The 13257-nt window shown below is 38.5% G+C and overlaps 2 protein-coding genes across 5 annotated transcripts in view; both read left to right on the forward strand.

Annotated features, from left to right (window-relative positions):
• Nucleotides 1–10670, forward strand: part of OSBPL2 (oxysterol binding protein-like 2) — a 37299-nt gene extending 26629 nt beyond the window's left edge. Inside the window, 8 exon segments of the mRNA XM_009326795.1 lie at nucleotides 1–53; nucleotides 2956–3063; nucleotides 4407–4496; nucleotides 5116–5239; nucleotides 7190–7318; nucleotides 8060–8183; nucleotides 8871–8961; nucleotides 10203–10670. The exon segment at nucleotides 1–53 is cut by the window's left edge and continues 15 nt beyond it. Coding sequence (XP_009325070.1) covers nucleotides 1–53; nucleotides 2956–3063; nucleotides 4407–4496; nucleotides 5116–5239; nucleotides 7190–7318; nucleotides 8060–8183; nucleotides 8871–8961; nucleotides 10203–10305 — 822 coding nt within the window. The 3' untranslated portion in view covers nucleotides 10306–10670.
• A 2364-nt stretch (nucleotides 10671–13034) lies between these two features.
• Nucleotides 13035–13257, forward strand: part of ADRM1 (adhesion regulating molecule 1) — an 8870-nt gene continuing 8647 nt past the window's right edge. For 2 of the 4 annotated variants that reach the window (XM_009326797.1, XM_009326798.1), the window contains exon 1: nucleotides 13038–13240. The gene's annotated coding sequence lies outside the window, so the exon portion shown is untranslated. Of the gene's footprint in view, nucleotides 13241–13257 lie in introns of all 4 variants that reach the window. The other 2 variants (XM_009326800.1, XM_009326799.1) reach the window with 2 other exon arrangements.

Consider the following 13257-nt stretch of genomic DNA (forward strand, 5'->3'; position numbering starts at 1 on the left):
GGAAAGAGTATAGAAGCGGAACCTCGGGGAACAATTACTTTGGAGCTTCTGAAGTAAGTATGAGAAGTAAATACCTTTTTTATGTTGGTCTCCTTAACATTTACTTGAATAAAAAGATAGGTGATAATCATCTTCTTGGCTCTTCGTAGGTGATTATCTAAAAAACTCTTGCTGAAGAGGTTGTAAGAGTTTATTTACAAGTTAATTTTCACTTGCTTAATTTCAGGGTTCTGTTTTTTTAAGTTATGCATAGCTGTAGCAATTTGACCCAGGTTTTCCACTATGAAGATTAACATTTCTTAAAAATTGAATGCTTCTGAAAGCTAGTTCTGTGAAGGCATGTAAAATTTAAATAGAAAGATAAAATTCTATTACCGGGCTATTCAGGCTCATCTCGCTTTTAAACATTGTCGTTGGTTTTGATTGTGTGCATATGTTTGTGCGGAAAGAACTGCATCTTCAGAATAGCTGTTCTACGTGATAAGGGAACGTGAGGAACTTGTCAGGATTGCCTTGTCACCCGTTTAACACTTCCTGTGTATGATCACCTTCCTATTAAAATCAAGAATGCCAGGCTTGTCTCTAACTGCGTATCTCTCTCGTAAATTACGTGGCTTTCCATAAGCTGGTTTGTGCCCTGGTGGCACAAAGGCTCTTGAGCTTTCCCAAGTAGGACACAAGGATGCACTAGATAATAGTTGCAGAAAAAGCATTCTGCAGTTGAACACTTAAAGGTGCTTTTATAAAAGCTTTCCTCAGGCCTTTCCTCAACTTTGAGGTTGTTTTGAAATATCTGCTTATGAAACTTCTAGACATTTGGTTTCAATAAAGAGTCAACTTGCCTGCCATGTCAAGGATTGACTTTTCCTGTAGTTTCTTTTGAAAGTATAGTTTATTTGTTGAGCTGCTGGCATCTAATCTTCCAAAGCTTTTAAAAGTATGAGCTGGTCTTGGATATAAATGGTGATGGAAACAGAGGAAATTTCTTCTGAATGTAGAAAGAACTCTGAATGTTAGTATAGAACGCAGATGTGACAAAAATAAAGTTTGTTGCTGGAGAGAGACTTTGTTTAGAAGACTATTAAAATTCTTGCTCTGCCTAATCAGATTACAGGGCACAGATTTGAACTGGAGTATAAATGATTAAAGCATTTATTTTAAATAATTGCTTCAAGTTAGCAGCAGAAGATGAAATCAAAATTTGAGCCTCTCGGTGTTGATTCATACCATTCTGTTGGTTTGAGTAGTCTGAGAACTGCTCAGGGCCTGAGTGGACAAGTAACGTTTAGGAAGCAAAATTGCAAGTTGATGTTAAGTACTGCATTTATGTTAACCATGACTATGTTTTCAAAACATGCATTAGAAAACACACTTCTTCCTCACTTCTCCAGCACAAATAAGTGTTTCAATTTATCAGCACTGGCCATGAGTGTCTTATGTTTTCTTTTATGCTATACAACTTTTGGTGTCAAGTAGTTCATGAATAAAAATGTGTGCTAAAGCTGGTGGGATGAATTTTGGGGGGGTGGTATTTTTTCCCCACTTGAAGAGTAGTCATTGTTCTAAAGTATGCTTGAAGACAATTTGCTGTGGAAAATAGTCAGACTTCAATGGTCTGTTTTTTCCTCTGTACTGGAAAATGACAGACTGGTTGGAAACATTGAATAGGAGTGTTCTCTCCATACTTACTGGATGTAGACGTACAAGGCATTTGTTACAAAGAGGGCACTGCTTGTTTCTGTATTTTTTTGTATTAAAATAGAGTTTGCAAGCTTTCCTAAGATGGATTGATTGCCAACCAGGTAACTTCAGCATTTCTTTTACCAGCATGGAAAGATGAGTGAGTATAGGTGGCTTTGACTCTGCCAAGCTAGTAATAATAGGAATCCTGTTGTTTAACATTTTGACCACTTTTAGAATAATGTCTTTGAAGGTTTTAGGATCTGTTAACTCATCTTTGTAAAGCTTTTCACAAAACATTACAAACAAAATGAAACTAAGTGGAAAAGTCTTGAATTCTAGGACTTTTCCTTCTTCTCAGTAAATCTTTGGGAAAAGGATGGAATTGAGTAATAAATTGGATTTTTAAATGTCATGTTTATGAAGCTTGAATATAGTGCTATCGTGTCCCACTGATGTGAAACCACCAACCAAAAAACCCCCAAAACCACACACATCCCCAAAATTGCCTTCAGTGACACTGGAGCAGACCTCATATACCGATGTGGAAACTTGTGGCATATTTGTGGAAACCACTTATGCAGTTTGCTGACTGGTGTCACTCTCTTCAGGTTCAAAAGTCTTTACCGCCCAGTGTTTGTAAAATGAAAAATTGTTTAAGTGGGATAGTCTGACCAACCCTCGAGGAGGAGTGTCTTCATATCAAGCCTTTGTCAGAATTGGTAGTGACTAACCTCTCTGCTGGAAGACTTAAATATTTATGTTCAGTGCTTTTTTTATCACAAAAAGGCACTCTCTAGATTATGATAGAGGCTTAAAAGAAAGAGCTTTAGAAAGAAGTTTGCAGTGCTGCTGCAGTAGTTGAATAGAAGACACTATTAGGCGTTAGTTTGTCAGTCCGGTTCTCCTGTGAGTATTATGTTTTATCATATACAACTTTAAAAGTGCAAATGAAAAGGATGAATTCCTGGACTGCTGTTTATGTTGGGCTGGAATTCATAATCAAAAGCACAGCGACTGTAAAACTTACTATTCCAACTCTGTGAGAAGGAGAAAAGTAAGGGGGATATCACTTTATGAACTTGCACTAATGTTTAGATACAACACATTGTTGGCTTATAAAGAAAAGTCTGTTTCTTTTCTGTTTTGAAGTTAACTGCTGGCTGTTCATAGGAACGTGCTAAATATTTTGCCCTGCCATGAACAGAATTGAAAACAGGCTTACATTCCATCTCAAACTCAAGAAAATGATTTATTTCTCTATTTTCTTTACAGATACAATGAAGCTTACACATGGACAAATCCAACCTGTTGTGTACATAATGTAATTATTGGTAAACTGTGGTTAGAACAATACGGAACGGTAGAAATTGTAAATCACAGGTAATGCTAATCATGAAACTGAGGGTTGGCTTATAGGGACTGGTGCGTGGTCACTTTTGTTACAAAGCAGAGAGTTTTGATTTTTGTCAGATTACACAGGAAACTCTGTTTTGTAGGTCCAAAGTCTTGTCTCTTTTTTCTTTTTTCTTTTTTTTTTCCCCCATCTGAGAAATGCAAACTATTCGTTGGACTGGGCTTAGGATCATAATAATATTAATGAAAAGGCACAGGGCTAGATGGCTTGTGGCATACAAATATTTTACGTTTGTGAGTTACTCATTCAAATTCAGCTCTATTGTCAGAGAACAGAAATTTAACTCCAGAACCATTAAATGGAATAAATGTTGGAGGCTTGCAGTGGACCTCCATCATGTTGATTGTGATTTGGCCCTCTTTTTAGTTTTGAAAATAGAGAATGTCTTAAATTAAGGGTACAGCACAGAAAAATGACTGCAGAGTAGGATAATGTGAACTTAGAGCGTGTTAATTGCTCTGCCAACTGCCTATGTGAAAGCTTTTTACCTTATATAAAGGTAAATTACCTCCTGTAATGATGAGGGAGAGAACTTTGTTAAAACTGTATTACTTCTGCATGTGTTTTTCTGTCAATAAATGGGAGCTTTAATCCAGCAGGACTGCTGTTTTGATACTTGTCATTGCATCAAATCTACAATCCTGTCTCCTTTTTTGGCACAAAAGACCCAGGATGGTCTCTGTGTGCTTTGTGCTTGACATAGAAACTTGGCCTGATAACTCACCAGGAGAGATTATTTACATACATGCGCATCTCAGTAGCAAGGAAGATGCTGAAATATAATGCTGGCTTATGTTTGTAAAATGTAAAATGTTCAGAATTTTTTATATTCAATTTAGAGGTAATTTTTGAATGCACTTAACTAGATTTTCCTGCATAGGTCATTTGTAAAAGTTATTTCTCATTACAATTAGCTGTAAATAGATATTAATCTGAAATGCAGTGTGTTAATAGTGTGGGTTAAGTAGTATGCAAGACTGCATTCCATTTTATTCCTAGTACTTTTGATAAATTTTAGATATACACAAACTCAGAAGTATGGTTGTGTTTTCAGTTGGCTTTCACAGGCTGATGTCTTCATGTGCACATTGATTTCTTTTTTTGCCCTTTTTGTGGAATTTTGAAATTTGTGTGCCTTTTTTAATGCCATGGTCATATAATAAACCATAGTTAAAGAAAAATAATGGTATAAATAACTACCCCCCAGCTAACTGTAACTATGTGAAAAAAGCTAAATAAGGTAAAAAAGTAAACTTACTAATGTATTTAGGGGCTTGCTTCTTTAAGCATGTACTTATTTCCTCTACAGTACTGGAGATAAATGTGTCCTTAATTTTAAACCGTGTGGACTGTTTGGGAAAGAGCTTCACAGAGTAGAGGGATACATTCAGGACAAAAAGTAAGTGATAAAAGCCTCTTGGCCTCTCCATTTCTGAGCACTGTGGCATTTCTTTAGTGCTGGCACAGTGACCACAACTGATGTGACTGCAAAGTTGCTAGCAATGCGGCTTGTAACCCTCTTCTGTTCTCTGTGTCAGTATTAAACCCCTTGATTCTAGGATGATAATTTTAAGCGTTATTAGAAAAACTCTTCAGTCCAGTCTTTGGAAATAAAGGTATCCAGGGAAAATGCAGAGTAGTTGCAACTGATTTTGCTGTTGTACAGTAACAATTCCAGTCTTCAGTTTAAAATAATGAGAATATGGTTATTAGAAATTTTTAATCAAACCCAAACCTGTTTCGTGATTCTGAGTCTCTATATTGTAAACTATTGGCTTTCTTGCATCCACACTCATTTTAACAGTGGCAAAAGCATGCGACTGAATGCCAGAAAGACTGGAATAAGCTGAAACCTTTTCTTTGCATTATCAAATATCTGACTTCTAAGAAATCTGCAAAGAAATACAAGATACAACCAAGTAGGAAGCTGGGTATTTAATATAGATCAGAATCTGCATGATTTGGCTTAGAAGGCTTTGTAAGAAGCAAAAACTAAGTCTCCTTTGCTTTCTCTGCAGCAGAAAGAAGCTGTGCGTGATCTATGGCAAGTGGACAGAATGCTTATGGTGCACTGATCCCACTACGTATGAGACTTACAAAAAGAATGAAAAGAGAGGTGGTGAGCAGAAGAAATTGAAGCCGGTAAGGTTAAGGATTCTTTAGGGAGAAAAGATACTGAAATATGAGAAATGAAAGGAAAACATCTTCTTTACGGAAATGGTCAGCTGGTGGTGAATGGAAGGTTAAAACAGTCTGTCTTTTGCTAGGGGTCGGATGTGGGCAGTGTTAGTTCCATGAGAAGGCATTGTGCTTTGAACTTGTGTAGACTTCAGTGTGAGCTGCTGGTATTGAAGAGAGCTCATAGGAACGGTGTTTGCTAGAGATTTGTCAAAGAAAAATCATCAAATATCAACCCCCAAGCTGATCTTGTCCAGTCCTTGAATGAGGAAAGTGGCTTGACTGCCAACTCCAGATGTAAAAATACTAGCATTTGGGCATTAAAAAAAAAAAAATTACATGTGTTTTAAGTCAGTTATGCTTTTTGGTGGTGCAGCTTTTCAGAATTTATGATGTAGGCAGCCTTGGCAACAAAGGGGTCTAGAAACATGCAGGGGTTTTTATCACATGTAAGCAGTGTCAGGTAAGTTATGGCCAAAGCCCCAGTGGTATATGGAAAATGTAAAATGTTGTATGGTGCAGCAGAGGGCTATTGGCTTTCCTGATATCAACAGAGTGTTGCAGACCCTGGTTGCTCATTGAAAATGATACGTTAAACACAAGCTAGTCACTCTTAACATTAAGAGACTCAAAGCTTTTATTGAAAAGTATTCACATCAGAAGAATTTAGAGCAACAACAGGCCTTGCTTTTGGCTCTGGATTCTGTCATGGTACAGGCTTATATTTTGATTATTTTTTTTTTTTAAATAATAAGGTTCTGTTCATCTTACAAAAATCAACTCTTTCTTTCCTTCCTGATTCCTGTTGAATCTATATTTAGATGGGGAACTGTCTAACAGTAAACCAGATGTTGACATGGAAAGTAGCCTAAAAGTCTTTTTAAATAAAGAATACTCAAACCAAATGATTGAAATTAGACTCTTAACCATATGGAGCTGTTTTCTGGTGTATAAAACAGGCCCTGTTTAACTTAATAGGCTATTTTTCAATAAAATAAACGAGCCATGTCAGAGGGGGCAGAAAGAAAATAGAAAAGGGGTGGGAGTGAGGGGAGGGAGGAAAACTGTGATACTGTCACTCTAGGATGTTATTGCCTCAAACTTCCCTTCTGGTTGTTGTGGTTTTAAATGGTTTCTCATGGTGAAATCCCCTGAAATTCCACAATGTAGCTGTCTGTGTCCTACAACAGTCAGATTCTCTCAGATTCCGAGAGCAGCCTCTTGAAGAATACTGCATTTGATTTTATATATGCATTATAGCAGTGCATCTGGTAACAAAGCAACTTGGAAGGAAAGACACTTTATTTATAAACTGAAGTACACAGTCTTCATACTGAGAAAATTGGCAGTGATAATAGTTGCTAGAATCTAGATCATAAGTTATTAGAATCTAGATCATAGGAAATCAGACTGAAACAAGGGCATATCTGTTTTTTAATCGCACATCCAAATCTTTTGCAAATGATGAAGCAAAATCCAAAAGCAGGCATGCCCTATTTATCTTTCTCAGGCCATTATGGGAAGTGGTTTAAATTGCAGTCTTGGCTCATTTCAACCTGAAGAAGTAATAGTCATGTTAGGTGAAATTAAGCTATGGCATGGGTTAGAAGGGAAGCTAGAGAAAAGACTTCTGAAAAACATTAATTTACTATTATTAATTTTTTTTAAACAGACATTCAAGTGGTGCATAGGTGGTGGGAGACTACTCAGAGATATCAGGAGCAAGACATTATGATAAAAATGAGAGGAACAGTATACAGAGTGAGGAAAAGCAAACATGAGGGGTGAGGCAGAAGTACAGGAGAGTGTTTAATATCTCAAATTTGAACAGATTCTTCAACAGTCACTGTAGAACTCTAGATGAAACTGTCCAATTTCCCTTTGTTCCCCTGCCAAATGTTATCTCTGTTTCAGAGTGAAGATGTTATTAAATCCGAAAATGATGACGCTGATGATATGCCAGAGGTTCAAGACACGGTGCAGTTCATACCAGGCAGTAAATTGCTTTGGAGAATAAACTGTAGGCCACCAAACTCATCACAGGTAACTGTTTCAATCAGTCTGTGTATTGCTATCGCTAGTGACTTATCCAAGGGAACACGAGTCATGTTCAAGGGAAACCTTGTTGAAGTGTCTGTCCTTAGCATGCATAGTGGCAGGCTCTGGCGCTTCTTGCTGCAGCAGTAAAATTATACTACAGCAAGTTCTCTGCTTTGTTCCTGTGCTGAAAGTATCACGGCTGTGTCGAAGTTGATAGAAAGAATGCGTGCTCTGACTGCAGCTGCTTCAGCGCGAGTCTGGTGTCTTAGGTTGACCTGTCCGCAAGATCTTTGCACTTAGAGTGGCTAAAATACGAATACACGTTCCCTTCTGCTGACCCTGCTGTTAGAAGACAGTCTTCCAAAAAATGCAGTAACTGGGCAGCTGGATATTAACTTCAGTAGTTTTGACAAGTCTTTTTGGTCTTTCAGGTGTGGGTGTGTTTTTCATAAAAATCATGATGTTGAATATCAGATACGGAGGAAAATCTGTCTTGATCCTCTGAAGCAAAGATTGCTTAAAAAATGAAAGCTGTGATTTCTATCCCCTTCTGCCCTTCCTTGTCCCTCCCCTCCAACAAAAAAACTAGTTTTGTATGAACCTAACCTTGCTCTCAGGGTAGCCAGCGGGAGAAGGTTTGACTCGGTAATTTCTCTTGGAAGTTCTGTTGTATCCATTCAGTATAGGGAACCCAGTGCCACTTTGCCAAAATAACTTATGTGATATCTTTAATTTGCTTTTAAGATGTACAATTTCACCAGTTTTGCTGTGAGTCTCAATGAGCTAGAAAAGGGCATGGAAGCAATATTGGCTCCCACTGACTGTCGGCTACGTCCAGATATCAGAAATATGGAGAACGGAAACATGGGTATGTGTTTGCTGGAGGAAGTATGTTCACATTAGTAAGTTTTGAGAGGGATGACCGAAGGGAGGTTGGTTGATCCAGGAACACTGTCTTCAGTTTCTCATTCCCAGAGCAGCCTCAACTCTTTTTCATCCTGTGTTAATGAACATCCTTCTGGACAATGTATGATGTCTGTCTTCTCCCAGAAAAGTCTGGGCGAGCAAATGTGTCCAAGGTGGATCCCGAGACTGCTATCCTATGTTATGGTGTATTTGCATGTTTGTTAACTTGGGCAGGGGGGGAACTGGCAGACACGCTCTCTTGCTCTGGGGTTTGTCTGGAAAGACATGTGGTGAACAGACGTGCTCTGTCGCTCTGGCATTTGTCAGAAAAAGCACATGGCCAAATAGTGAAAAAATCACTCTATTACGCCTAATCTAAGTTCTTTCCTGCTGTCTCGGTGCAGTGTTTCTGATAGATAAAACACCAAAATTTCAGCTTCGAGTCTGTGTTTGTAGTAGCAACTGTTCTGAAATGACAGTTTTAGTTTTTTGTTGCCTGAGATTTTCGGTGTTCAGTGAGACTGTGTACAGCAAATGCTTTCTCTTGCTTAAATGAACTGTATTTCATTTCTCTGCAGTCTTTTCTGTGTTCTCTGCATTTTTGTTTCTATTTTGCTAAGTAACGAATTTCTCTTGAAATGTTTGTTAGATGTGGCTAGCAAAGAAAAAGAGAGACTAGAAGAGAAACAAAGAGCTGCTCGCAAGGAGCGTGCAAAAGATGAAGTGGAGTGGCACACACGGTAAGGGGGAAGGAAGCTGGGCATTTGTTTAATGCTTGGAATGGTCTGGTATACTGCTTGAAATGTTTTTATTCAAGACAGCGTGTGTTTGATTTCCTGCATGACAGCACAATTTGTAGTGTCACTTAAAGCATTTGCTGGGTCAACAATTAAATCATGTAGCTGGAAGCCAAAATTGCTGATAACTTTGTCCTGGAGAAATTATCTAATAAGAAATGCTGAAACCCGTCATAATTAACTACTGTGGTAATGCTGGATTTTTTGGGTTTTGGTTTTTAAAACCTACGGTGGTCATATTTTTGTTAGAATGAATAAAATGTTAAGTCTCATCCCTCCTTTAACCAATTCCTGTCCGGCTTTTGGCAGTTGAGTAAGACGTTGCGGCCCTCTAGGGCCTCTTATTTTCACACTCTTAGGACTTCTTGGCTTGGATACTTCAGAAATTGCTTTTTTGATTGCATATTCAAATGACTTCTCAGTCACAGAATGCATCATGGAGTAATGCGTGATTTGCCTCCTGCTCCCGCTGGTTGCTTTTCACCGATGCCAATGCCATGCAGTCAAGCGTACGCTCACGGCCAGTTACTGCAGGTGCTTCCTTCAAAGGCAAGAACTTTGGGATGCTCCCATGATTTCATGAAATTCAGAAGAGAAAGCCTTCTCTTCCCAAAGCCTGGAGGAGCAGTTGCAGACTAATTCCACTTAATGCCTCTGAAAAATCTCTTCCAGAGGACATAAAATTGTTTTCAGTCAAGATGGCTAAAAAGTGAGCATCTGTTAATGTTCTGTGCAAAGTACAGCTCTGCAGAAAACTACTTGTTTCCTGTTTGGACAGGTTTACAAAAAGGGTTGTGTACCTGATTTGGCATTCCTTGAAAGTAAAAATCAATACATATGATCAATATATAACCTAGAGTATCAATGTGATTTTTATTTGGAATGGGACACCAGTTTTAAAATCCATTTCACACTCCTTGACTTCCTGTAAAAAAAAAAAAAAAAAAAATTTAAAAAAGGATGCTTTATAAGGTGTGGTGATAATTGTGTATGAAGCTTAATGCCTTATTTTTCATGTTCAGAATACTTCCTGAGAATTTCTTTTCTGATAAGAACTACCAGTGTCTTTTTACAACGTTTTGCGAAAGAAGCAAAGTTGTTCTTTTCCCCTGTTAATAACCATTCACTCTGTTTGCTTTTCTTTTATTGTTTCTTTCTCTTTTTATTTTTATTTTTTTTTACAGGTGGTTTCATCAAGGCACTAACCCATACACTGGGACTTCAGATTGGCTGTACTCAGGTGGCTATTTTGACAGAAATTTCTCAGACTGTCCAGACATATACTGAAATTACGGAGCCAATTGCTCATCTCATCTGGACATCTAGTTACTAGATTTCATTCCAAGCCAGTTACTCTGGTTTTGTTGATAGCAAAAACCAGCTTTTCTAAGTAAATTTTAACAAAAAAAAAATATCTATCAGTCAACAATCGAGGATTTAACTGTCACTAACGTTGGATTGCCAAATATTTAAATACCGTTGCATTCTTTCCATAAAGCTGCACCTGAAATCGTCATGTTTTCACTAATTTTCAAAGGGACCTTTGGTTCTTCATTTTTTTCCCTAGTTTCTTTGTCAGGAAGATACGCTGTATCCGGTAGAGCACATAACATCCTTGAAAACTACGTAACTTAAATAAAATAGAGATAATATCCTTGTTACTTAGTACAATAGTGAAGAACCTGAAGTTTTTGGAACTCAGAGCAGGGATGAAAAGCTAATATGGTACCAACAGGATCAAACCTAGTACTGTCGATACTCCTCGTGAAGAGATGCATGTGAACTTCATACGGTATGTAGCACTATGTGGGGACTGGAGCTCCTGGCCCCCCTCTCTCAAAACGATTCAATAATTCAGAGACTTGGGGAAACAAAAAACAACCTGAGCTGCTCAAACTGTAGTTGTCTGTTACAGAGTCTTCACAACTTTCGGACACTGTGAGCATTAAACTGTATACCTGTGATAAAACGACATAAAGCATACATTAGGAGAAGGGAAGGGTGCGTTAAAAAGTGTGCTTTTTCTGAAGTCAAATGCTGTTCTTAAAATACGAGAAGCTTCGGAAGCAATTGTAGGAACGTAGAGGTGGTTACAATGTAAAATATATTGCTTGCTACCACTTGGAGGCTTAAATCTTCCGCACTACCTTTGGCAGCTTTGGCACTACGTATGCTTCTAGACTGAACTTTTATTTGGAAGCACTTTGGTATGTATATCCACACAGGCTCATATTTGGGGGGAGTTTTGGTTTGCATGTTTTTCATTATTAGGTCATGTCTGTTTTGTATGTTGTGAAAAAGCAGAACCAATTTAAAGCTTTGGCAGAGTTATACCTATTATGAGTTTTCTGTGAGCACGTGCTGTCAAAAAGTGGGATTTTTTTTGTTCCATATCGAACCATTGAAGCCATATAATACTGGAAATAATCAATTTCTGAATTGACGCATTCATTTTCTTTCAAGTGGTACGCTTCGGGGGGGTAGGGGGGAGAGAGGCTTGAAAAATTAGGTCCAGTATTTAAAACTAATCCTAATGTTGCTGCTTCTTTTATGAAAGTTTTTAATTGAGTAATCAGGCGAAAATGGAGAGCGGCTACGCTGCTGTTAAGTTTAGAGCAATTCAGAAATTGCTGGTGTTAAGCACCAGCAGCTTGAGGACTTTGTGGAAGAGCTGGTCTGATTGATGTCCAAACGCATCTGTGGTTTCATCCAGAGAGTAGATTTTTCAAGTGCTTCTCTCCCGGCGACAGGATTAAAAAGCAAAAGACAATTAACATACTCACGGAAAAACATTTTGTATCAAATCGTGCATCTAATGATTGGATTAGCTTTAAATTTTGGGGAGTTTTAGTCGTTGTCTTCATTTGGAAAAATAAGAGAAGCTGTAAAACTTCAAGGCAATAAGTAAGGGCCTCGTCTGAAACGTGCTCGTGGCGACTTTATTCTGTTGCCAGAAATCGTACCTTGTGCTGATTGCAAGTCTTTAGGACTCACGAGCTAGCCTTGGTGGTACGCTGCAGGCAGAAGGGTTGTATTTGTTCCTAATAAGCGCGTAGGCAATTGGCTTTTAAAAAGACATTGCTGATCCATACAGGACAGCATAAAAATACTTTTTATAAAAAATTGAACTTTAATGACCGTGCCAGGCACTGTAACCCCCCCTTCCAAACTCGCTGCAAGCAGCATAGGGAACCCTTTGTTAGGTGGGGATTGACAGGGTTCATGTATTAAGCCAGTTTAACATCTCATGGGAGTTTAAAACTTGCTTAAACTAAATAGTATGTTTAATGCTGCAGTGGTGTTTTTAAAACAATACATATAAATAGAAATTGCCTGAATGGAAAAACTGTAGAGTAATTGCTAAAGAAATATTCTGTTTATAAGAAGAAGAGTACAGGTTAGCATCCCTCTCGTCTAAGTTATCATTTAAATTCAAAGACTTAGACCCTTTTCATTATGTGAAGGCATGAAAAAAATGTAACGACGTCTGTAACCCAAACTGCAGTATAGAATCTTCACGGGATTTAAAAAGAAACTGGGAAGATTTCTAAAGTAAGAACACTTCATTAGTTATGTCTTTACCCCCTTCTCCCCTTCCTTTAGCGTAAAGTTTTTAGTAAAATTTCATGTTGGTTCCAAATCCGTTTTTTTCATTTATTGTTCTTCACTGACAACACTTACAAAATACTTCCCCCTGACTGCCGACGCGCCTATGCTTGGCTAGCCACAGGACTCCTACTGCCGCATTTCGAGTGCTCTGGAAGTGAAAAAGTTTTATTTTCGATGCAGATGTCGCCTCAGTAGTTTACGTGTCAGAACATTAATAACTTTGCACCTTTTGAAAGAATGTCACTTTTATAACTTGATTAAACACTGTATATAAGATAACTGTGTTAGTATATGTTAATACAGCTATGTGGAGAAACCATCTAGAAAGAAATTACAATAAATACTTCACGCCCTTTGGGCCTCTAGATGGTGACAGAGAGATTTTTGTAAGCGAGGCTTTCGTGCCGGGGCAGCTGTCTGGTAGGGCGAGAGGGCGGCTGGAGAGGACTCCGGCTTTGTTCGGCCGGCTCCGGGGCCGTGCTTTTTGATTTCACCGTGATGCTCGTTAGACGAAGATGATTTAAAGCAGAGCTTTGGGCGCCCCCGCCCCGCCGTCGAGGCTTTTTCCCCAGCCGTGGGTGGACTCGGTTCCTTAGCAGCCTCCCGCCCTGCGGTACGTCGGGTCTGAGG

This window comes from Pygoscelis adeliae, unplaced genomic scaffold (genome assembly GCF_000699105.1).
Source record: "Pygoscelis adeliae isolate BGI_AS28 unplaced genomic scaffold, ASM69910v1 Scaffold286, whole genome shotgun sequence".
NCBI classification, from domain to species: domain Eukaryota; kingdom Metazoa; phylum Chordata; class Aves; order Sphenisciformes; family Spheniscidae; genus Pygoscelis; species Pygoscelis adeliae.